The 25,602-nt window shown below is 36.9% G+C and overlaps 1 protein-coding gene across 2 annotated transcripts in view; it reads left to right on the top strand.

Moving 5' to 3' along the window:
* Positions 1-222: 222 nt before the first annotated feature.
* The window catches only part of C2H5orf63 (chromosome 2 C5orf63 homolog), a 40,492-nt gene continuing 15,112 nt past the window's right edge, over positions 223-25,602 (top strand). Inside the window, exons 1-3 of one of the 2 annotated variants that reach the window (XM_087957999.1) lie at positions 223-269; positions 1,435-1,528; positions 24,514-24,631. In XM_087957999.1, coding sequence (XP_087814125.1) covers positions 1,452-1,528; positions 24,514-24,631 — 195 coding nt within the window. In that variant the 5' untranslated portion in view covers positions 223-269; positions 1,435-1,451. Of the gene's footprint in view, positions 270-1,434; positions 1,529-12,931; positions 13,191-24,513; positions 24,632-25,602 lie in introns of those variants that run through there. The other variant, XM_026673872.2, reaches the window with a different exon arrangement.

Raw genomic sequence — 25,602 nt, forward strand, 5'->3', positions numbered from 1 at the left:
GAAGGGGTCACAGGCAATTACTCAATTTTGCTCATTCCTGGACAATAACAGGAAGCCTCTTCCTTGTGGGTATGATAGTTAATGATTTAGCTTTTGGGAAGTTTTGCTTTTTGCAATAGTGGTTATCTCTGGCCTTGGTGAAAATTGCGGTCCTGCCACTGTAAGGTCTTTTTTTTTGACTACTTCTGTATGTGTAGGTGACTTCCTCAGAAGTAACAAAAAGAATCAACATCGCTAAGTAAAGGTTTGTTCCATATTTAACTGAATAGGTATGTCTTCCACAAGTGTATGTATAAATATATGTATATGTATTATGTATGTTCCAAATTTCTTAAGTGGCTGAACTTTTGATAAATGTTCTAAAAAGTTTCCAGATAAACCCTCACTAACTTGATTTGCTTAATCTGGATATGATGGCTACAAATAGAGAGAGGGATGTTGTAGTTTGGCAGACTAGTGCTTAGATTTGAAAAATATCCAACTGCCCACAAGAATGTAGAATGTAGAATACTTTATTGGCCAAGTGTGATTGGACACACAAGGAATTTGTCTTGGTGTAAATACTCTCAATATACATAAAGAAAAGGTACATTCATTAAGAATCAAGAATCATAACGTACAACACTTAATGATAGTCATAGGGTACAATCAACAATCAAATCATACTAAGAAACAGTCAATATAAATCGTAAGGATACAAGCAACAAAGTTACAGTCCTACAATCACAAGTGGGAGGGGATGGGTGATAAGGAATGATGAGAAGATTAACAGTAATAGTACACTTTGTAAATAGCTGAACAGTGTTGAGGGAATTATTTGTTTAGCAGAGTGATGGCTTTCGGGGAAAAACTGTTCTTGTGTCTAGTTGTTCTGGTGTGCAGTGCTCTTTAGCGTTATTTTGAGTGAAGGAGTTGAAACAGTTTATGTCCGGGATGTGAGGGGTCTGTAAATATTTTCACAGCCCTCTTTTTGACTCATGCAGTATACAGGTCCTCAATTAAAGGTAGTAATTGTTTTTTCTGCAGTCCTAATTATCCTCTGAAGTCTGTGTCTGTCCCGTTGGGTTGCAGAATCAAACCAGACAGTTATAGAGGTGCAGATGATAGACTTAATAATTCCTCTGTACAACTGTATCAGCAGTTCCTTGGGCAGTTTGAGCTTTCTGAGTTGGTGCAGAAAGAACATTCTTTGTTGTGCTTTTTTGATGATATTTTTGACGTTAGGTGTCCATTTTAGGTCATGTGATATAGTAGAATCTAGAAATTTGAAGCTCTCTACTGTTGATACTGCGTTGTCTAGTATTGTAAGAGTTGGTAGTATAAGAGGGTTTCTTCTAAAGTCTACCACCATTTCTATGGTTTTGAGTGTGTTCAGTTCCAGAATGTTCCGGTTACACCACGAGGTAAGTTGTATAACCTCCTGTCTGTATGCAGATTCATCGTTGTCTCGAATGAGACCAATCAGTGTTGTGTCATCAGCAAACTTCAGTATTTTAACAGATGGATCGTTTGAGAAAAAAAAACAGAGGTAAGTTGTGTTAGATGTTTTGTTAACACTAAGCTTTTGCAAAGTTTTGTATGTCATGTCACTCCTATTCCTGCTTTACATTAAATAATGTTTTTAAAAAATTATTTAATTCACGCAATTCAAAAATTCTTCACCCTAAACTACTCCAAGCTGGTGTAAGATTCCTCCCATAAATCTTGCTATCCCAGAATCCTCCATTCCTTTCAAAATATGACTCTGACTCTTAATCAAGAAACAATATTCCACCTTAATTTGTTTCTGTGGCATTGTTTTCCACAGATTTCTAGAAACTGAAATGTTTATATTAAATATTTCAATCCTCCTAGCTAAAGCCAAAGATTATAAATCCATGATCCTGATCTTATCTTGGACTCAATTAAAATGTATTTGACTTGTGTTGAAAAATTTCTTTGAAAAATGGCCAGATTGGAATGTCTTTAATTCTTGTCCATTTTTCATGAGGATACAACACTGGCTCATTTTCATTGCTTGCAGTTTGGCTTTTGGTGGTACGTGCTTTGGCAGTCTCTGTGATACATCATTCTCTTCTTTCTGCTTCTAAGAATGCAGATGCCTGCAATTATGATGGCATAGATTGCCTTCAGGAATAGTTATCTCATAAAAACTCTGTCACAAGCCCAGGTGATGCCTATTGAGGTAGTTTTATCTATAGATTGTATCTTATATACCAGAACTCTGTATAATTGAGACTAGAGGTCTCTGAATGGTCATATGTTAGACACTGCATCGTTATTTTGGACTTAGGAATCTTTTGATGACAAATGGAGAGAGATAAAGGGAGTTGGTCTTCCTATGTTTTCCTGATGTCTGTCTCTCACCTGGACTATTTTGTTAAATGATTCTATTTTGTTAAATGAGTTAAACTTCTTATCTTTCTGCCTTTTCAAGTATAGTTTAGATAGAAGTTACATTTTTACCTTCATGTATTTATCATTCATTTTTTTAAAAAACACAATGAATGTTTGCTAGCATTCATTGATAGTGGACTCAAGTCCACCTTCTGCACCCAAAACAAATATATTATGAATATTTTTCTTCTTTAGTCAAGCCTTTGCTATTTATTTATTTTATGGCTTAAAGGCCACTCTGATCACAACCAGTACTAAGTAGCAGAGTGCACAACAATTGTCTACAACAATCTTGATGGAGATACACAGGAACTCTTATCTAGGCAAAATGGACTGAAGCATTTTTCAATGCCAGAGTGAGATAGCAGTTGGAAGCAGGCCTGGGACAGCCAACTCATTACAGGCAATTTGCCTCAACCATCTCACACCGGCCAACTTGTTGGGGGAAAATTCCCTGTGGGATAATTTAACCAGAATAACTCAAGAGCGGAAGAAGTGAATTGCAGTGAGCTTTATCTTGCTTTAGATTTGACTTTTCTCAAGTTAGAAGTCCTCGAGGCTGGAATGAGCTGCAATTCTATTTGTCTCTTTAGTTTTGCTTATCTCGTGTTGAATTGTCCTGCGGTAAGTTGGCTGTGGTGAGTTGGCCGCAGTGAGATTGCTGGGGAGAGTCAGCTGGGGTGAGTTGGCCATGGCAAGTTGAATCATTCCACTTGGAAGCAGTTTAGGGAGATACCTCCCTAATTCACTGGATCATAAGAAGAAAGAGGAGCACAATTAGACTCACAGCATTCTGTTATTTTAATTAATTTCAGTATGAGTGGTTTTGTGGAATTGTGGAATCAATTTCCTGGTCTGGTCTATCTAGTGAGGCTGGCTGACACAGAATCAGTTGTGATTGTGGCAGTTTCAAAATGTTGTAAAATCAGTATAAATAAGGTTGTCTGTGTGATTGCCTACAAATTCATGAGCAGATCCAGGTTATCAACAGGTAGCAGTTTTGGTCCTATGCCCCTCAGGCCTTCTGTTGCTTTGGTTCTGCAATCCTGCACTGAGTTATTTTGATCAGCCAAAAGAGGCAGATAAGAGTCAGTCCCTGGGGTCACAGTTTTATGTAGCAACTTCTTTACTGCTTTGACAGCTGACTATTGTTCCATTGCTGTGGGTAGAGAAGGAAATCTGATTGCGTTGAAGAAAATACTCTGAATTCAATACACATGAATCACAGTATTCAAATACTGTGTCAAAACCTTTCCAATATTTGGAAAGGTTTGGCTTCACTTTCTGGATTGCCTCTCAGATTCCTATATCCTGAAGGCCATAAGTAAAGTCGGAATAGTAATCTTCAAAGGTAAAATATTGCTTTTCTTTAAAATGTAATCATATCCGCAGCTACATTTAAAGTGAATATATGTCAATCTTCTTCCATGACCTTGTGCAAAATTTGGATGGCTTTTGATCCTGTCAAAAGCAACTGTTGAAAGATGACATGTTTCCATAACTCTGTTATGCAGCAAGGCTAAAATAAGAACTGTCTGGTCAAAGTATATTAGGCCATGCTGGACATAACCTTCTTCCTTTAGCAGTACTTCTGTTCCCACAAATACATGGCTTTTATTTACAAGCCAGCCTTCCAAAATGACATGGTTAATTATTTGGAGCTGTGCAAATTCATTTCTTGTAGCTTTGTTATCTAAATTCAGAGGAAGTACACCATGTTGATTGCCTAATGACTTCATTTCTTAGACATCTTTTTCCACATTACATAGGCAGGCAAGTCTTATTCTGTTTGTCAGGAGGAAAACTTCCTGGGCAGTACCTGATCTGAACTTATCATGGTTCTAAGCCTGTCAATGCATGTTCTAATCATTTGGGTGTTCTAAAAAGAATACCTTTGTTACCGTTTCCAGTCATTTGTGATCAGAAACTACCATTACCAGTTGCCCATGAGCAAAATATTGGAAAGAATTTGTTCAAACATCACAGATGGTAGTTCTTTTACTATTTATGCAAACCCCTGTTGAGCTACTGAAAGGCTCTGCTTGCATTGTCATTTGGTTGCTCCTGTGAAACCTTCCCAATTCTTTTTCAGAAGAATCGCATTGTAAAATCATCTGTTCCCCAGTTGGCAGTATTTTATGGGAGGTGCTTTGGTGATTAATTGCTTTAATCTTTCAAATGTTTTTTCCTGGAGTACCGACTAGTATCTTCTATGTTCTTTTTTAATACCGCTATAGCACCAATTGAATTGCGAAATCTGCACAAATTTTAGCTAGGAAGTTTATTGTTTCTGTGAAATAGTGAATTCTGGTCACATCCTTGGTCATAGTCTGTTCCAAATTGCCTCTTCATTCTGAGATGAGCCTTTAGACCTTGACCTAAAATATCATGCTGTACATATGACACTTTTCCTTGGTTGAATCTAATTTTGCCTGGATTTAATTTGATATCCTTTTCTTTCCACCATTGGAAAGAAGACTGTAACTTACCAATAAGTAGCTTTCTATATTACTTTGTCTTCTCCTATAATCAGAATGTCATCAACAATTAGCTTCAAACTGGACTATTAATGCTTGGTTTAATTCCGGTTGAAATATTTCATGCAGCAGAGATGCCCAGATATAGCCATCTATAAGGATCAGTATGTGAAAGAAAATCTAGTCAAAGTTCCTCGACTTTTCATGCAACTTCACAAACCAGAAGTCATTGATGTTATCACTATGGGTTTTCAAGTTCCAAATCATACAGAAGCCATCAGTTGTAAGTATTAGATAATCAAATTATTTTCATGCTCAGTTGATGAAGGTTCCTGGATCTCTAATTGGCCTGATGCTTCTTTGCGATATTTTGAGCCTACTGTACATTAGGGATGTCCATATCCTTTCAAACAGTACTTTTAACTATGTGCGATCACATCCAAAACATCTCTTTCCCAGTCCATTGAATTGCCTGGTGTTTTGTGAAGCTACTTCCTAAAGTGTTTCTGGATGTACATGCATGCATAGTTACGTCACTTTGCTGGATAACAAAATTAAGTGGCTTTGAGAGAGACAGCCAAGGCCTGCTGATCAAGAAACTGGGGGGAATGCATTTGTTTCATTATTTTGAAAAGGGGTAAGGTAGTCCTTGACTTACAATAACAGTTGAGCCCAAAAATTCTGTTTTTAAGTGAGTCATTTGTTAATTGAATTTTGCTCCATTTTATGACCTTTCTTGCCACAGTTGTTAAGAGAATAACCACCATTGTTACATTAGTAACACGGTTGTTAAGTGAATCTGATTTGCCCATTGACTTTGTTTGTCAGAAGGTCGCAAAAGGTGATCCCATGACCCAAGGACACTGTAACAGTCATAAATATGAGGCAGATGCTAAGCATCTGAAATTTTGATCATATGTCCACAGGGATGCCACAATGGTCATAAGTATGAAAAACAATCATAAGTTACATTTTCCAGTGCCGTTGTAACCTTGAACAGTCACTAAACAAATTGTTGTAAGTCGAGAACCGTGCTTTGGACTATCATTTGTTTAAAAAAATTAGTCTTAGACAAGAACTGTTTAATACATTGCAGAAAGACTAGTGAACGTTTGGAAGAAATCTTACCAATTTATATTTAGTGACTGTCCTTCTGCCAACCATGGAAACCATTCAGTTACAGTACCTTTAACATAGCTTCAAAATTTGAAATCTACCCAATGGTCCCTCCTTTGCTTGCTATTGATCTTACCATCCCAGGAATATTTGAAGAAATATTGATAGAGAAGCATGCATGAGTTTTTCCTTGGGTGTCGTGACTCAAATGATTGGAGTCCTGTTTAGTGGGAGGTCTTGATTGTATTAAGGGTGTTGTATTGGAATTTAATTTGAAATTGTTTTGTTTTCTTGCTTTTATGTAAGCCACGTGGGTCAAATTCGTGGTGTAACATTGACATCACATGACATTTGTAATGTTTTTTCACTTCATGGAGCTGGGAAGGGCGTGGCCTACACATATGACGCATCCAGCCTAGGGGCCACCAGTTTGACACTCCTGGTATAAGCCATCCAGTATCACAGCACTCAAGTTGGCTATATAAATGCTTCAAATAAAATAAAATATTAGGAAATCAATAAGGAAAATAGTTAATATTCTTTCCTAGGATTTATATGTTATTCAGCTCATTCTAGCTGTCCTCCAGATATCTAGCCATACATTCTCCTGCATCATATAAAACAGGAATATTTGATTATGAAGGTGGTAGCCTCTTAATGCCTTCACTCAAAAGATGTATTTCCTATGAAGGCCACAAAAAGGAATGAAGCTCAGGGGGATTTCCGGTCTGCAGCGCTTCAGAGCAGGCAGGAATCCGCGACTGTGCACGGTTTCTGCCTGTGTTCACTGCCCGAGTGCCCCGAGTCATTTGGCTTCGGGGCTAAGCCACCTCCGTAGAAGGTGGCGAAGACAGGGGGGGGTCTGGCAGGGTCGAGAGACATCGCACCTCTCTTCCCTAGCCGGCTAAACCCCCTTTTCCAAAGGCAGCTGAGCGGCAGTCAGCAATGGCCGCCACATAGAAGAGCTCAGCCGGAAAAAGAAAGTGCAGGAGGAGCTGTCAAGAAATGAAAATGATCCTTGCTGACTGGGACAAAGTAACAGTGAAAGTACTCTGGAACTTAAAGCTTATTAAAGATACATCGTTTCCAGAATGTGTCAAGCGGCGAATGGAAACTAAAGGAAAAACTTTTTTTCTTTTCACTCTCCTTCCGAACGTGACAGCGATAGAACTTTAAGAGAAATCGGAAAACTCGCATTGGAGGTATGGATTTCTGAACATTTAAAGGAAAATCTTTTTGCTGTAAGTGGGAAAAGAGAGGGGGAAAAAATGGAACAGAATTTAAACAAGGAGGAGATTGCCTAGAATTTTAAAGAATTATTGAATATTAATAAGACTTCCAAAAGATATATTTTAATTGGAACTTTTTGATCAAACAGCAACCCCAGAAAGAGAAATGGAAGAAAGAAAAAAGTATTAAAAGAAATAGCCTATTTGGATTGTTTGGTGACTTTGGAACTTTTGGGAATTATTTTTGATTAAAAGCACTCGGGTGGTTGTTTTGGAAAAAAAAAAAATTCTCTTTACAATGGCATCGCTTGTGGATGAATTAAAAATTGAATATCAAAAATATAAAAAAGAAGAACAAGATGGGAAAGATACTTTGGGCACTCTTTTTCAATTTCTAGAAATGGCGGTATGTACTTATGAAAAATTGACTGTGCAGCAGGATGACTGGGACAAAGAAGAAGCCATCTTTGATGAACAAATGATTCTATTTGGGGAGGAGGAGAAAGAGGAAAAGAAAAAGGGGATTTTAAGGCTTGAAAAAACAACCAAAAAAGAGAAAAATGAGGTGAAAGGTGGATACAAGGTTAGAAAACAACAGAAAGGGGGAAAGCAGAAGAAGAAAAGGGTGGAGGAGAGACAAAGGGGTAAAAAGGGCAAGGAGAAGAATAAGCAAGAGAGAAAGGAAGGGATGAGAAGCCTTAATGGTGGGAAGCAAGATTTAAAGAAACAAAATTCATTTAGAGACAATGGGTAAATTTAATTGAAAAAGGGATTCTGTAAGGTACATAAGATTGTGTTTTTATATGTGTATTTAGAATAAAATGCTTAAGATATAAATGAGTATTAATATCTATGATTAGTTTTTTAATGGCATTGATAGTGGTCTTATATACCCATAAATGTTTTTTTTCTTTTGTTGTTGTTTTTTTCTTATAAAATACATTGTGTAATTTTAGAATGTACTAAACAGAATCCCAATATAAGTTAAGTGTTATATTAAGTATTACTAAGTTAGGGGAAAGAGTTAAAGGCGTCATACTCCAATCAGTGTACAGGAGAAGTTTGTTTAAAGAGAAAAGACGAATGGATAGCTGGAAATAGAACAGACAAAGAATGATAAGTATTATGATTTGAACTGAGATGAGATAAATAAAATAAAATTAAGAAAGATAAAAGAGGGAAGAAGCTATATAGAAAATTGAAAATGGTAATAAGATATGGAATGGTATATAAAATGAATATGATTTTTGAATTTGTGTCTGTACGAAGAGTTTTAACCCGGGACCAAGCAACTTTCAGAAAAGATGTTTTATGTTTTTATGTTCTACGTTTTGTTTGTTTGTGTATTGTTCTTGAAAAGCAATAAAATTTTAATTAGCAAGAAATATAATTTGAATAATAGAATGAAAGGGAGAAATAAAGAGAAGTTGGGCTAAGACACGAAGTTGAACAGATAACGTAAATATATATATTATAATTTGGAATTATTCTGTATGTTCTATTGGTTATTTCAGAAAAGATTTTTTATGTTATCATGCCTTGTTTGTTTGTGTATTGTTTTGTAAAAACTAATAAAATTTGTTTAAAAAAAAAAAAAAGGAATGAAGCTCAGACAGGTCCACTGAGCATATCCATGCTGCCTCCCGAATACATTTTCAACTATGGAGCTGAATGCCTGCACATCCCTAAAGTGGATTTTGCACTACAAAAAGAAAGCAACATCCTATGTCTGGGAACAAGACCAAGCTCATTTACATCAGGAAAAGATCAGCTATAATTTATTACAACTGTCCCCGAGCAACCAAGATTATGTATCAATTTCATTGTGGCACTAAAAATAGTTCTCTTCTATAGTAAGTCCTCAGCAATATGATGTCATGCCATCATATTGCTGAGGACTTAAAAGCTTATTGTTTTAATCTTTGCTTTTTGTCTACTACACAATAGGTCAGCGCTGTCAAACTGGCAGCCCGCGGGTCAGATGTGTCACATAGTGGTCACACCCAAGCCTGGTTTACCAAAGGGGGAAACTGTCACAATATATGATGTGATCTCGCCATGATGCCGCAAGTTTGACACCCCTGCAATAGGTGGATTTACCCACAACATTAAGTTACATAGGTTGGATCCACATAGTATTAAGACACATTGTTTCTGTTAGTTTGTCATGATGGTTGTTGTTTGTTTCACCACCTTGGCTTACATTTTTAAAAGGTAAGATAAAAATAGAATGATATCTTTAACACCATCAAACAACATCTGTATCCCCAAGGTCCTTGGGAAGTACTCACTAGATGCATAAAAAAGCCAAATCCATCTAAACATCTGCTGACTGTGTGACCAATCAAAATGAATTTATGAGCTTATAGACTTATTCTTATGGCCAATGTCACAAAGACTTGATCAACAAAACATGATATTCTAACTTCAGAAGGGTAATTAAAAAGAAATAGTAGACTCTTCCAAGGGTTTTCTAGTAAAAGGTAATATCATGGTTGTCATCAGATTGATTGAATTTTTTTATACTTCCTAGTTCATCCAACCATATAATATTTAGCTCTTCTGACAAAGGTGCTTTATATATCCTACCTTTAGAAATGTATAAAGGCAGATGCCTTGAATCTTACTACCCAAAGTACAAAATTATTGAACTTAATAAACCTTGTACAGTACTAATTCCTGAGGGGTTCTTGGTGCTCTTTGAGTTTGTTTTCTTGCAGACATTTCATTACTCAAACTAGATAATATTATCAGTGCTAGTAAGAAGTGGGGTTTGCTCTCAGTTTATATGCTAGTGCAGGGGTGTCAAAACTTGTCATAGCGGCATCACATGATGTATCGGGACTTTTTCGCTAAACCAGGCATGGGCATGGCCAGCACGTGACAGATCTGGGCCAAGGGCCGCGAGTTTGACAGCCCTGTGCTAGTGGCTTGCCCTGTCAGTGTTGGTAGGAGTGATTTTGGAGGTTCTTTGGTTGGCTGTTTACTGTTAGCTTGTTTGGCAATTTCTTGACTGAGGTATTGTTTATTTGATTGTTGGTCTGATGTTAATTCTGGAGTTAATCTAATTTTTAAATGATAAGGATAGCTGCACAGCTATGGTGTCTTTGAAATCCAGGGAAGGTTTAAATGCAAAAATCCTTATTAAACCAATGAAGCCAAAGAACTCTCTATAAAGGGGGGGAAAGGAATGGATAGAGAAGAAAACTATAATGGGAAACTTACAATTCCCCTCCTCCTAAAAAACATGTCAGCTATTACTATATCTCCTTAAATAAGTCTAGCATGTGTTCCAAATTAATTACATCAGGGGGAATAATTGGAAGGGAAATCATCCACCCTTTTGCTTGAATATTGAATATTGAATATGCCTTCTCTTCCTTTAGTGCTTAGTTTGATAGAATATGGAGAATAATTAACAGTTTATTTGAGGAAAATGACTACTGCTTTATTCAATCCTTGAATAACATGTTTCTGAGATCTTGGATTTTATCAGCAAATCAGAAGTGCTGCCCTCACCTTCTGAATGACCTTTGTGGAATGATAAAAGTGCAATTTGGTTTCTGCGGTTATGTCATTGTTTAAGTGCAAAAGGCTTTTTGGAAAATTGAACGCTGCATTCCATTTATGCAGACCTTTCAGCATGGAATCAACTTACCAGATGTTCTGCATTCCAAAGGCTATGATTTATCTCAGCCCAGTGCAAAAGCAGCAAGTAAAGCAATGAATGTGAGAGTAAATGGATCACCAGATGGCACCTGTTTTGACTCTGCAGCAACCTCTCATTTTTATTAGAGAGGAAGAACAATTTATATAATGTGTGTACAGTAAACCTGCCATTTATTTGGCAGTGGGACAAGAGATCTCATCTAAGATTCCGTTGTGTATTCAGCGAAGAAAAGGTACTCAGTTTAATAATTAAAGGCACCTTAAATATAAGGAGTTAGCTCTATACCAGGGGTGTCAAACACACATCGTCATGGTGGTATCATGTGAAGTATTGTGACTTTTTCCCCCTTCGCTAAACCGGGCGCGGGCATGGCCAGCGTGCGATGCATCCGGCCCACGGGCCATGAGTTTGACACCTCTGAACTAGATAAATTAGACCTGCAGGGGGTTGTATGGGGAGGAGACATGGAGTTCCTAAGGTTATTAACAAGACTTCAACAACACTTGATGAAGCAGGCTTTATAATAGAAAGATATATTTACTAAGGGAGCATCAATAAATCTATACTACATGTAGCTGTCCTGTGCAGTTATGAGCTTGTAAAGACCCAACAACACCGAATGTACACTTGCAACAATACAGAAATAAAGGTTTGGTTTTTTTTGACATAGTTCAAATTGAACTGTCTTGACACAATGTCTGAACATAGTGTAGTGCCTCATTTTACTTAGCAGTTGTTGTCAGGTATTTTTTGTAGCAACCAAAAAATGCTGCTGCTCCTTTTTTATAAGAACACTTCAAAATTGCAGCTCAGCTGCAAGATAATAACATTCCTGAAGGGGCAAATCTCATTTATTTACCAAGTGGTGTCAAATCTTATAAAAGCTTTTTATCAAGGATCATGATAAAGCTTTTACCAGAGCAGACAAAAGAGAAGTGCTCCTTCAAACAAGCCATATTTAACAGCCAGAATTTGTTGCAATAAAATGCAGCAATCACTGCTGTTTAAGGTAGTTTATGCAACTTTCTCGTAATATGGACAGTGGGAGCATTGAATGGGCCTTCTCTCTGTAATAATGCTCAGCCAATAATGAGCTGGAAAAAAAATGAGGAAAGAAGAGTAAATGTCAGTCCCCCCTTTCCTTTTTTTAGGAAGAAGGCAAGGAAATTTTTGAATATATTTATGCATTAGTCTGTTTCCTTCAGCAAACATTAGGACAAGACCCATCGTCTAGGTGCGGTGGCCCAGAGGTGGAGCTCTCTCCTCACAATCAGGAGGCTGTGAGTTCAATCCCAGGTAGAGGCTAATATTTGCTCCTGCTTGAGCAGGGGGTTGGACTAGATGACCTCCAGGGTCCTTTCCAACTCTGTTATTCTATGATTAAATATCCCTATGGGACATTTTTAAATACCAGAATTCAAGTTCTGCTGTAAACCTGCACATAAAATGTTAGATTGTGAATCCAAAGGATTTATGAAATGTCCACCTGAAATCACTGTGGTCTGAAATATTCTTTACAAGAACATGGAAATATTTTATTTCTGACTTTCCTGACTACATGCTGTTAAAATGAAATCTTACTAAAATATATATCATTGTTTCTAGCCATCCCTTCTTTACTGCAAAAATAACAGTAATTATGTATTTTTATTCAATGAGTGTAAATGCTAGCTTTTTATAGGAAGCAATTGAAGAATCCCAATTTTTCATTCCTTAGCACATCCCCTTTCCAACCCCATTTTTCAATATGGAACAAAGGATATGGTGGGCTTTTTTCCCACAGCTATATATTTTATTTGTTTTAGTCTGCGTTTTAAAATACAAACGAGTAGACACACAATGTGTGATTAGAGAAAGTAGGATCTGGTACGCCAGTCAACAATTATGCCCCATATTCTTGGGGAAAATATGAATATAATATAAATTCTCTTGAGTCAAACCCAGGCTTTCCTTCCCATCGTCTGCTTTTGGGATGCTTTGGAAAGTCAGCTTGAAAGAAGGTTTTTTTTAAAGGGCGTCATTAAAATGCGTCTTAACAACACAGCGTCATAACAATACAGCAGCCGCAATTGCAACCACAATCAGATCAGCGTCTTCGCGGGGCAAATTTGCAATTCGAATCAAAGTTGTATAGCAACCTTCAAACAGCTGCTTTAAATCACAGCCGAACAGAAATAAGTCCATAGAAGTAGGAAAAGGGAAGAGAGTGGCTCTACACTAATAGTATCTCTATGTACTTTTCAGGAAGTTGGACAAAGAGCGGTCGCTGCTTGTGTCTGGAACGGGCTCAGCTCGTCAAAGGTTGGTCTTTTGAAAGGAAGGACTCGTTCTTCTCTAATAATGTAACTAAAACTGGTCGGAGTCTCATTGCTGGTTTCTAGACGATATGTGAATTTGCAGGTTTCTCTTGTTTTAATCCAGTGTTTTTCAATCCAATCGACATTTAGATGGGTGATTTCAACACCCAGAATTCCCTAGCCAGCAGCATAATATGGCTTACTGTATTGCATGCTTGGGCATAACATGTTCATTTATTTATACCCCACGCTTATTTTTACAAATTAATAAAAACAGTTGGATCTCAGCACAGAACGTGGATAGGCCACGGTTCATATTTGGATAACTGCTTTGGAAAAGCAATGATGCATATAAAAATACGTGGTCTGCCAACTTTTCCAGTTCTATTCCTGTACTCTGCATTTTCCATAGATTCCAGTCTGATCAAGAAAATATACTTAGGGATTAATTTAATATCAAGATGTGTAACTATCAAGGAAGATAATTATTATAAATTGATTCAACAAATTAAAATATCTGGAGAAATGGAAAAATTGCGACTAGTTTAGTTTACTTTATTGTCATTGCACCTCGTACAACGAAATCAAACATCATCTTTAGTGCACATCATTACCATGAAAATAAACACAAACACACATCCTTCACACTTCACACATTGAACCGAAAACCCACAACACCGCACCAACACTGCACTATACAGTAGAATTAAACAGAGCTACTGCCCTGGGATAGAAGCTGCTTTTCAGCCAATTTGTGCTTGTTTTTAATATTCTGTACCGTCTGCCAGATGGTAATAGTTCAAAAAAAGGGTGCCCAGGATGAGAGGGATCTTTGAGAATATTTTGAACTTAAGGCAGTGGGAGCTATCAAGCTCTTACAAAGAGGGGAGAGGGCAACCAATGATCTTCTGGGCAATGAGATTAACCCTCTGGAGTGCTTTCCTATCTGCCACTGTGCAATTGGCAAACCATACAGAGGTGCAGTAAGTTAAGATACTCTATGGTACAGTGGTAGGTCACCAGCAGTTTTTCATTCAGTTGTTGTTTTCTGAGAAGTCTCAGGTAGTATAATCTCTGCTGGGCCCTTTTGACTAGTGTTGCAATGTGAGGACCCCAGGTCAGGTCCTCTTTTATGGTAATATCCAGAAACTTAAAACTGGCCACTTGCTCCACTCGGTCTCCATTGATAAGCAACTATCACTGATAGATAGGATAGCTACAATAAAAATGAATATATTGCCAAGATTATTATATTTATTTCAAACAATTCTGATAAAACTGGAAAAAATACTTTGAAAAACTCAGTAAAGTAATATTAAGATATATCTGGCAAGGGAAAAAAGCAAGAATAACTCTAAAATGTTGCAAGATTCGAGAAATAGAGGAGGCTTCAGGTTACCAAATTGGGAATTATATTATCAGATTGTGGAACTTGGGTGAAAGAATGGATTGTATTGAGGAACAAAAGGCTATTGACTTTGGAGGGACATGATTTGCAATTGGGCCTGCCTATTTGTAGTATGGGAAAATTAAATACATGGTTACTTTCAAAGGCATTATATTAGGAATGCATTATTGCTAGTATGGGAGAAAGTCAGAGAACAACACTATTTGAGGATACCAGTTTGGTTTTCAATGGAAGTACTGGTTCATCCAAATGTCGTTAACATAGAAAATATTGTTAGATATAAGGATATTTTGAATGAGAAGGGGGAACTCAAAAATAAACAAGAATTGAGCAATCAAGGGATTGATATGGCACATTATTTCTCCTCCTGACCTGTGCATTTTCTTTGATTAGACTACTATTAGAAAGCAATGCTCAATTCTTGTTGGATTAGAGTTCAAGAATGAAACAGAAAAGTTGGTAACCCAGATATCTTTATGTATGCCAATGTTTTTCTTAAGCAGTTTGAACAATCTATTCAATCCAATAGTTTGGATATATAATAAATTGTATTATGGCTTACGTTTGATGGCTTTCTGATCAATGGAATAAAATAAAAGGGTGGCTGGTTCTTATAGGATGTGGAACCACAAACTACTCAATTCTAAAAAAAGTTAACCTCTTTAAGTTAGAATAGTTCTTGCCAGTGACCATGATGACAGTGAGTCACCAGCACATAGTTACATGGTAGTTACCAGAAATCTTGAATTCAGAAATAATCAGCAGCAGATTTGTCTCAATTTTCTAAAGAGTAGAGGAAGCTGTGGTTCACTAGTTCATCATATACTAATGTATGAAATGTCCCCTTTCAGCTCTGGCAGTGTAAATTTTTCATAACAACAAAAAGCAGTTCCTTTTTCTTAGGGACGAATAACAAAGACCTTTTGCCGTCTGAAGCCAATCATGCTTTACTCCCAAATCCGTCTGACCAATTTTTTTTTTAGCATAGGGGTATGGAAACCCCTGAATCACATATCCTAACTACTGATAGTAACATTACAATGATACCAAATAACAATTCACCGTTCTTTGAAAATCTGCTAACTGTGGCAGTCATCATACTCTATTTCATTTATAAAGTTTTATTAAGTTTTATTATAAGATAAAAATATAGAAAAACAAAAGAAAGATAAAAGTGCAAAGAGAAAAGCAGCTATTTACTGCATGTAGGACCAGCCCTTGAGCAGAAAAAATAAGTTCTCAGTTCAGAGGTATGGGGAATAAATTAAGAATTATGGATTGGCCTGGCTAAAGAACATGCTGCCTTACTTCCAAAACAGATTTGGGAGTCACAATAAAATGGGTTGATGATGAAATAAGAAAAATTGTAGCCAAGTGTAGGTGTGATATTCATGATTTATTAGACTTGCATGACCCTTCTTTTTATCCCTCATTAGCCCAACAGATAGCTTCCTGAGATATCTGAAATGGAAAATCATGGTTTAAGTGCTGGTAACAGATTAAAATATCGTTTAGATTAACAAATATAGACCAGCTACTACCAATAACAATATTTTTTTTTGCATGGTAGAAGTTACGGTGCCTATACATTCTCTTCCTGAAAAGATAAAATTGATTCTTAAATTTTTTAAGAATAAGAAATACCAACCATATTTTAAATCCCAAGGAGTGAGTATGGGAGAATGTGTGTGTGTCTATGTGTAGGGCAATTGACCAAGAAAGTCACATATCACAGCAAAATTATAATCTGTTCAGATCTGCTAAAGGAAAGTAGAAGTAAATCTTTCCAAGTAGAGGAAGTTCTGAGCTGTAGTAGGACTGAACGGAATGATTAAAATAATTGTAGAGAAGCTTAGAACAACGTGCTTCTGATTTATTCAGGAAAAGAGCAGCTAACATGTAAAATAGAGGATCTGTTTAATAAATTAATAATTTTATGGTTAAATTCATGGAACATTTTAATTTTTATTCTTTCAATTATAATAAAATATTGTATATTATATCACTATTTTCTTGCTATGAAATATGAATGGAGCAACTTATCATTGTACAATAAATGATTCTTTTAACATTTTATATTTGATTGTATTATATCTAACTATCATGACCTTGAAGTACCGCATAGTAGAAATATATAGTATGGTGTCTTTCATTAATGCTCCAAATTTTGATGAGCCACAAATTAATTCAGCTCCAATACTCTTCTCTATTTCAGTCTTAGCAATTTAGTATAAACTTTTGTCTTTTACTTAGTCATTAAGAGGCTTGTCCTGAAAAGGAGAGTTTGTATTTCTGTAATTCATTTATCAATGTTATGACATCTATAAGGTTAGAAAATAAAAAAACTTGTTTCCATCTAATGATCATCCATATTTTTACAGGCCAAATACACCAATAATCAGTGTAGTAGGGTAATCTCCATTTCCCAATAGTATTTTGTACAATGTTCACATAACCAAGGATGATTGTTCCTGATCAAATGATTAGGTATATAGGGAATGTCATTTCTGCTATGTAATATTTGACTGAGATTTCTTATATCATTTTCTGAAGAGGAAAGAGCTATAGTAGGTGGAAAAGAAAACAGGGTGCTACTTCACGATCAGAAGTGGCAATAAATAGGATTTTAATTCTCATGTTTTAGATTACAGTTCTTCAGGGTATCAAAAAAGCATTAGTTCAGTTATACTGTTTATGAACTTAATTCAAAGATAACACTAGACCAGGAATGAACAACTTATACAGGTATTTCTGAACTTACAACTACTTGTTTAGTGACTTTTTAAAGTTATGATGGATTCCCCAGCAGCTACTTATGACTTGGTTCCGAAATTACAATGTCCTTCCCCCAATCATGACATGTCCGTCCCCCAATCATGACATCATGACATATGTGACCTGCATTTATGGCTTTTTGCAATGGCCCATAGTCACATGGATGCAATTTACAATGATTTTTTTTTCCGGGAACCAGCATTTACTTTGATTTTCAGGGGAAGAAAAAACTCCCATTGCAAACAATGGGTTCCCTTAATGACTGCAGTGTTCATTTAATGACCACTGTAATAAAGGTCATAAAATTGGGTCCAGTCATGTGATGACTCACTTTATGTCCATCATGACTTATAACCATAATAGCCAGGCTCAGTTATGATTATAAGTCAAGGATTGCCTGTATCTAAGTGTTGTGGTTTCAGTTGTCTTTTTCTGGTTTTAAACTATGTTTTACCATTAATTGCACAAGTCTGCACTCTACTCCTCCCATCTTAACAGATTTAACAGATAACAGATAATCAGAGTTGGAAGGGACTTTATAGGTCATCTAGTCCAAACCCCCACCCAAGCGGGAGACCCTACACCATTTTTGACAAATGGCAGTCCAATCTCTTCTTGAAAGTCTCAAGTGATGGCGCTCCCACAACTTCCGAGGACAAGCTGTTCCATTGGTTGATTGTTCTCACTGTCAGAAAGTTTCTCCTTATTTCCAGGTTAAATCTCTCCTTGTTCAGTTTCCATCCATTATTCCTTGTCTGACCTACAGGTGCTTTAGAAAATAGCTTGACCGGAATATTGGAAGACTGCTATCATGTCTCTCTTCTTTCAGCATATCCTGGAAGAGCACATTCTAAGCATTCATTTTATTTTAATTGATCACAGTTTGTCATTTCATCTTACGAATCCCACTGAAATCAGGATTAGAACCATGATCATGTTTTTGTCTTTCAGTAAGCTAATTAAGTTTTGAGGATGCCTGCTCCTCATTTGTATATTTTTTTCAATGCAGGTTGTTTTATATGCTGCTAGAAAATTCTTAAAGTCTTCAAATTTGGGAAACACTGCTTTATAAGACCACAATTTGATCTTAATATATATAAAACTAAGCACATACATGCTGAAAAACACATTTAGACATCACATTTTAAACTAGATATTTTTTCTGGAATGATTACTGCTACTCTGTAAGCTCTTAACAGTTATGCTTTTGTTTTGTCTAATGTATATACCGTATTTGCCGGCGTATAAGATGACTTTTTTGCCCTAAAAAACATGCCTCCAATTGGGGGGCGTCTTATATGCCGGGTCGTCTTATACGCCGGCAAATAGTAATTGGGAAGCACTGCGGCTGCCCGCGCTGAGGCACTTTGCGCACCGTGGAAACAAATCCCGTGAAGCCGAAGGAGCAGCCAGCCTTCTCCCAGCTCCCAAGGAAGCAGGCTCGCACCACCGAGCTCCGCTGAGGTATCCGTCTGGGGCTGTCAGGAGTTGTTACCGCTGGCGCGGCTCCGCGTGGCTCCAGTCCGCGTTGCCTCGAGAAGGAAAGGCAAAACCAGGAGCCGCTGCTGCCATTGCAAAGCGCTGCCGCGGCTCCTGGTTTTGCCTTTCCCTTCCCGAGGCACGCGGGACTGGAGCCGCGCTGAGCCGCGCCAGCGGACAACTCCTGACAGCCCCAGCCGGATACCTCAGCGGAGCCCGGGCGGTGCGAGCCTCGCTTCCTGGGAGCTGGGAGAAGCTGGCTGCTCCTTCGGCTTCACGGATTCGTTTCCACGGTGCACAAAAGTGCCTCAAAAAAAAAAAAAAGTGCAAAAGTGGAAGGCGTGCGGAAGAGGGGCGAGTATATAACAAACTATATTTTGAGTGGAAATGTTGGGGGTTGTCTTATACGCCGGGTCGTCTTATACGCCGGCATATACGGTACTTGGACAAAAAGAATTCATAGCCTTTGGTCTGTTTCTGTTTAAGTAACATTCTTCCCATGTGCCTATGACTTTATTGGTGTCCATTATGTGTGATATATGGTAGAATAATTCCTTTTAGTTTTTCTGGTTAGTTTCCATGTTCCTGATGTTACCTCAAAATATGGAATTGATAATTTGAGAATGAGTTCGGTAAGAAACATGCGATGACTTGAGTTGATGAAATCTCTTAAGAGAACTTGCGGTTATGGTATCTGGTAGCTTCTGTTATTAATATACATTTCAAATAGTTGGTCTACCAGTCAAGTTTTTGGCTGTAGCATAGTAGTACAGATAAGATTTTATAAAAAAGAAATAAATTTTTGCCCAATCCCAGGCATTGTATTTAATAAGGTATTGGTAATGTGCCAATTTATCAGCTGGTAAATTTTTCAGCAGCTAGTAGGTCCTAGACATACCTGGCTTATATCAGAAGTAAGTCAATCTTCTCCAGGGCTACTGACTAGACAGAAAAGTCAAGAAACGTCTTTGAAAAAGACAGTGTCAAACTGCATTTGTTGTGCTGTCGAGAAAACAGCAGAGCTGCTGTCATCAAGGATCAAGCTTGAATTGAGGGCATCTTTATTTTTATCATTTGTGTTTAGAGCTGTTACAGCCATTAATTTGTAGCTCTGGAAATGTTTTTTTTTTTTTTTAAAATCCTAATTAAAAATGGGCAACTGAAAAATTAGACATATTTATCTCTTAATATTACAGACAATTAATTCATCTAAATTGTACTTGGTTGTTCTTATTTAATAATATAAAAGGGGATTTATTGCTTTGCTCTTCTTGCTGGAATATAGCACTGGCCAAAAGTTTTTCCCCCATTCTATATTATGTTTGTATGATGAATGTTACGGTTGTTTTCCAAAATGATAAATGAGAGAAAGATGCCAGCAGCCCTGAAGGTATTGTTTTATAGTAATTGAGATTTATAACACACTTTATCCATATATATGCAGAATTATGATTGAAAGTACCTTACAAAACAAGGTTAAATGATACTTAGTTAAACTAGTAAAGTAATTCTTACTTGGTACTCTAAGTATTAAGAGTCTTTCTTCACAGTTGGTTTCTTTTACAATTAATACACTGCAGGATATAGATAGATAGATGATAGATAGATAGATAGATAGATAGATAGATAGATAGATAGATAGATAGATAGATAGATAGATAGATAGATAGATAGATAGATAGATAGATAGATAGATAGATAGATAGATAGATCTGCATGTTTTTCCTAGAATTATATTACCTCCATGTTTATATAGAACACAATTATGTTCCCAAGATCCAGATGACAGCCAGGAAGATATTTTTCCCAACCTGGGAAACATCCGGATGTCTGGAATTTCAACTCCCAGGATTCTTACCCAGATTGCATATAATGGTACAGGAATTGTAGGAATTGATGTCCACACTACTAGAGGGTGCCCAGTTTATTCTATGGTGTTGCAGTTGATCTCTCCCTTTAGATGAGTAGTCAAAACTGGTTTCTATTAGTTGCCATCGGTATTAAATGTGAGTTGAAAGGCAGCCTATGAATCAATAAATATACCAGTGTTAGTACAACCTCTGTTTTCTCTGCCACCCTCCTCCCCTTTTTCAATGAAATGATGAACTGCATGAAATTGCTGCAGATCATCTTAGAGCAACTTGGAGACAATGCTGTTCATGGTTCATCACACTTAAGTCGAAGATAATTGTATCTACCATTTGTGTAAAACAGACCCTGAAGATCATGTGATAAGAGGCAGTTTAAGGCTGAGTCAAACAATCTACATGAAGAGCTATTGTTGCTTTTCATTTATAATTACTTGTAATCTATCATTGTTGTTCTGGTTTTGCTTTCAATCTTCCAATGCTTTTATAAAAGCTCTACTTGCTAGCAACTTATGAGCTGCATTTTATTCTGCTTTCTTTGCCTATTTGAATGTTCCTATATCCCCCACTTATATCCTTTTTGGATTTCAGTGTGGTGCATAATAATAATAGTAAAGAAATCATACTGAAAGTGAATATCAAACAAAGACTAAAATCCATAATAATAAACTTCCAATATATTTAACTTACCCAGATAAATAAAATTACTTTTGCCTGACTATGAAGTTTATACTATCACTCTCCCGCATATATCTCTGAAGAAAAAATTCTAAGACTAAGATATTCTCAGTGGGAAAAAAAGAGAATTGTGTTTCCAAGTAGTATTCCTATCCACCTTTGGTTACAAGCCAAACCCAAGGTGAAAATCCTTGATGGTGGCAAAGCCATTTATTTCTGTGTTATTACTGTCTAGTTTCTATTTAAGCCACCTGCTTCCTGGGTTCATTTTCTGCCCCTCTACTTTTGCCTTTTGTCTCTTTGTTTTCGCTTTCATCTTTTTTCCTAGGAGTTTCTTTTTTTGCTTGCTTTCCTGGGCCCTTTTTTCAAACTCATCATATTGTGGTAACAATTGTGTTTGATATGAATTTCTATGTAGCTTGGTTGTGTATTGGGATTTGTGGAACTGCCTAAATTTGGGTTATGTGCATCTAAAGCCACTACCAAAGCAGTAAAAGATTTCAACTTTAAAAATTTGTCAGATGACAGATGGTTAAAGTGTCACATTTAGTCTACTACAACGAAAAATTATACTGCAGTTTAATTTTTACCCTTACAATGATGTCTTGTTATAATTTTAGTTCTATCCAACATCTTAAATAAACTAAAATTAATTAGTTCTTCATATTATTTTAGTAATGCCATGTAGCCAATCAATCTGAATTTCTTGAATGTCACTTGTATTTGTCCTACCTCACCCTTGAGGACCAAACATTAATGAGAAATTTCTCTTCCAATAAAAGTGTTTTTTTTTAAGGGAAGACTGTTCATATGTTTAATTCATTATTAAATGTGGCTAAATGTTTAATTTTTGTGCAATTAGAAAGATATCAGTGTAACTGGGCACAGAATATTGATTTTTGTAACTTAAGAATATCCATATGGAGGCTGATCAAGTTATATTATGGGACCCCTGTAATTCTCGACTCCAAGTGTTCTTATGTAGTGGTAATACTATTAAAGAACAGATTTAGTTGATGATATATTCTGGTATTCTCATCCATCTCAAGAAGAATTAATCTTTTTTACTCTTTCTTATTATGCAAATACTCATTTTATAGTCACCTGAATGTATATGTAAATGTTATATAAAGAAATAGCATAAATCATTAGTCACCTCCTCTAAGGAAACTGACCTCTCAGTAAAAACCCTTGAAAATGATGTGTGTATGAGAGAAAGACATCACAATATATCATACAAGATAGAAGAGAAAGAGCAGTGAGTAATTGGACTATAATTTAACATGATCCACAGTTTTAATAATCTGTTCACCAATCCTAACCATTTCAAGTTTGTGATTCCAGTGTCAATACAAACCAGAGCTGTAACTAGATTTATCCACGTTACAGATTGTATTGTTTGGTGGTGATTATCAATAGTGTAATCAAACTGTAGATAGGTAGGCATGGGCAATATATCCATCACAGAATTAGATGTGCTTTAAATGTGAGTTTCAAAATAAAAGAGGGGGAGGATAGAAATCTCAGTTCAAGTAAGAGACTATGCCCACTAAAATGAATGGCTGCAAAATGTTGCAATCTTAAATGTATCTGTTAAGATTTATGTCCGAATAGACAAACTGTGACTTACAGCCAAACAGAGAGGCATAAAATAGATTGTTTCAAGATATTTCTTCTAAATGTGGGAAACAGCACATAAACAAAGGAATAAATAAGATTGCCCTGTAAGATTGAAATCTTACATATATTTCTTTAGAGGAAAGTCTTATTTACTGGAACTTATTTCAAGGCAGATATCTACGGAATTGCACTACAAATGAATATAATTCTTTTGGATTATAATTATAATCTTTATAAAGTGTAGTTTCATGTTTGATTTCATATATGCAGTTTTTTTAAAAAAAGACAGACATTTAAACTAGCCAACAATAAACATTTTCACATATTAAGTAACTCTTGCTTCTTTACCCGCAATGTTATCTACAAGTTTTTAAGTAACATGTCAGAGTAATTTCATCTGGTCTGGTTTTTTTGAGTTTTTTTATTTTATTTTTTGTATACTCAGTGGGGGGGGGGAGGGGGGGGGGGGGGGGGGGGGGGGGGGGGGGGGGGGGGGGGGGGGGGGGGGGGGGGGGGAGGGGGGGGGGGGGGGGGGGGGGGGGGGGGGGGGGGGGGGGGGGGGAGGGGGGGGGGGGGGGGGGGGGGGGGGGGGGGGGGGGGGGGGGGGGGGGGGGGGGGGGGGGGGGGGGGGGGAAGGGGGGGGAAGAAAAAGGGGGGGGGAAGAAAGAAAAAAAAAAAAAAAAGTGGGGGGGGGGGGGGGGGGGGGGGGGGGGGGGGGGCCGCCATATAGGAAGTTCTTGATGTACAAGAGTTCATTTAGTGATCATTCAATGTAACAGCGGCACTGAAAAAAATGACTTATGACCGTTTCTCATACTTAGGACCATCACAGCATCCCTATAGTCACATGATCAAAATTCAGATGCTTGGCAACTGACTCATATCTATGATGGTTGGAGTGTGCCAGGGTCAAGTGATCATCTTGTGCAACCTGCTGATAAACAAATTCAATGGGGAAGCCAGATTCACTTAACAATCATGTTACTAACAACTGAACTGCAGTGATTCACTTAACAGCTGTGGTAAGAAAGATCATAAAATAGGGCAAAACTCAAATGTTTCACTTAGCAACAGAAATTTTGGGCTCAGTTGTGGTTGTAAGTCGAGGACTAGCTGTACATGAGCTGTATTTCAGGAAATATAAAAGCAGCTGTCCATTGGAGTCATTTTGAAGAACTACCAAAATTCTTTGTATTCTGCTAATAATGGCTAAGTCTTATTTTGTTTTGCTTGAAACATTGCAATATGTTTATATCACTGTGGTTTGTTAGTGAATTTAAAACAAGCCCTACAGCAAGAAAAATGTAATCATAAATTTAAATTATGCTTGTTCAATAATAAACATCCCCCCACAGGTGTTGTGAAAATAATATACATTTGCATTTTTATTTTACACAGTTCCTTGAGCATCACTCTTGCATGGGGCTGTCTACATAACGTATGATTGGTAATTAAAACGTATTATGCAATTACAGAGAAATATTTTATTGTTTCAACAGAGCAAAGATGCTGTGCCTTCAAAGTTGGACCTCACATCTCACAAATTATTCAAAACCACTTCAAAGGATGTTATGTGAAGCTAGTGCTAAACTACCAGCGTTAACGTTGTTCACCAAGGTAAATACTAATTGATCAAGTAAACCAAATAGGATGGCCTCAAATGGAAATTTAAAACAATAATATTCAAATTGAATGCAAATCTTGGGAGTTCTGGCTCATTGTTTTACCATAGAGCTTAACCTTCACCATTTTAAGATGTGCAGGCTTTAACTCTTAGAATTCTCTAACCAGCATGCTGACTAGGGAATTCTGGGAGTTAAAGTCCACATTCTTAAGATGACTAAGGTTGAGAAACACTTAGAGAGAATCCTGCAGCCACAGCTTAGAAGAATAAAAATAGGAGAATGTAGCTGTTTTCTGGCAGTAATAAGATTTATTGCATGTACTTTCAACAATACTAGGCTTATATCAGAAGCAGCCAAACTGGGGTTCTCAAAATATTTTTGGACATCAGTTTCCATCACTACAGATTTGCCTATGCTTGCAAAAACTAACGGGAGCTGAGATTGAGCAATATACCTGAAAGGGTCCTCATATCCATTTCATGCCTATCTGGTCATATGAAGTTGCTGTAAAATAGCCCATTATACAAAACATGGTATAAAAGTTTGATTGATTATAGCATTCCAAGATTTCAAGGATCTTATTCAATTGCTACTCCATATTTCCAGTTTGACTGAGCCTGGGTTCTTCAGTATAAGGTCAGTCTGTCCAGTATAGGGGGCATAGCTCTAGTACTGAGTTATGGTTCTTAAAGAATTGGCAAAGTTGTGCTTCAGGTTGATTATTAGGAAATTCAGTAATAGTGTTACCCTTATATTTCTTGATTTCTTTTTTTAAAAAATTAGATTTATCCTCTCAGGAACTGGACCAGCCCAAGATAATTTACCACAAATAAATTTATTTCTCCCTGAGGAAAAGGATATCATATTGTGTTTCCCTCCTTTGCCTATTGAAGCCAATGGACTGATAGCTTAATGTAATATCAGCATTGTCCAGGAGATGCAATGGTTTACTATATCTGGCAG

This window comes from Notechis scutatus, chromosome 2 (assembly GCF_049901735.1).
Source record: "Notechis scutatus isolate UNSWTSFEM ecotype Mainland chromosome 2, rNotScu1.2, whole genome shotgun sequence".
In the NCBI taxonomy this organism is placed as follows: domain Eukaryota; kingdom Metazoa; phylum Chordata; class Lepidosauria; order Squamata; family Elapidae; genus Notechis; species Notechis scutatus.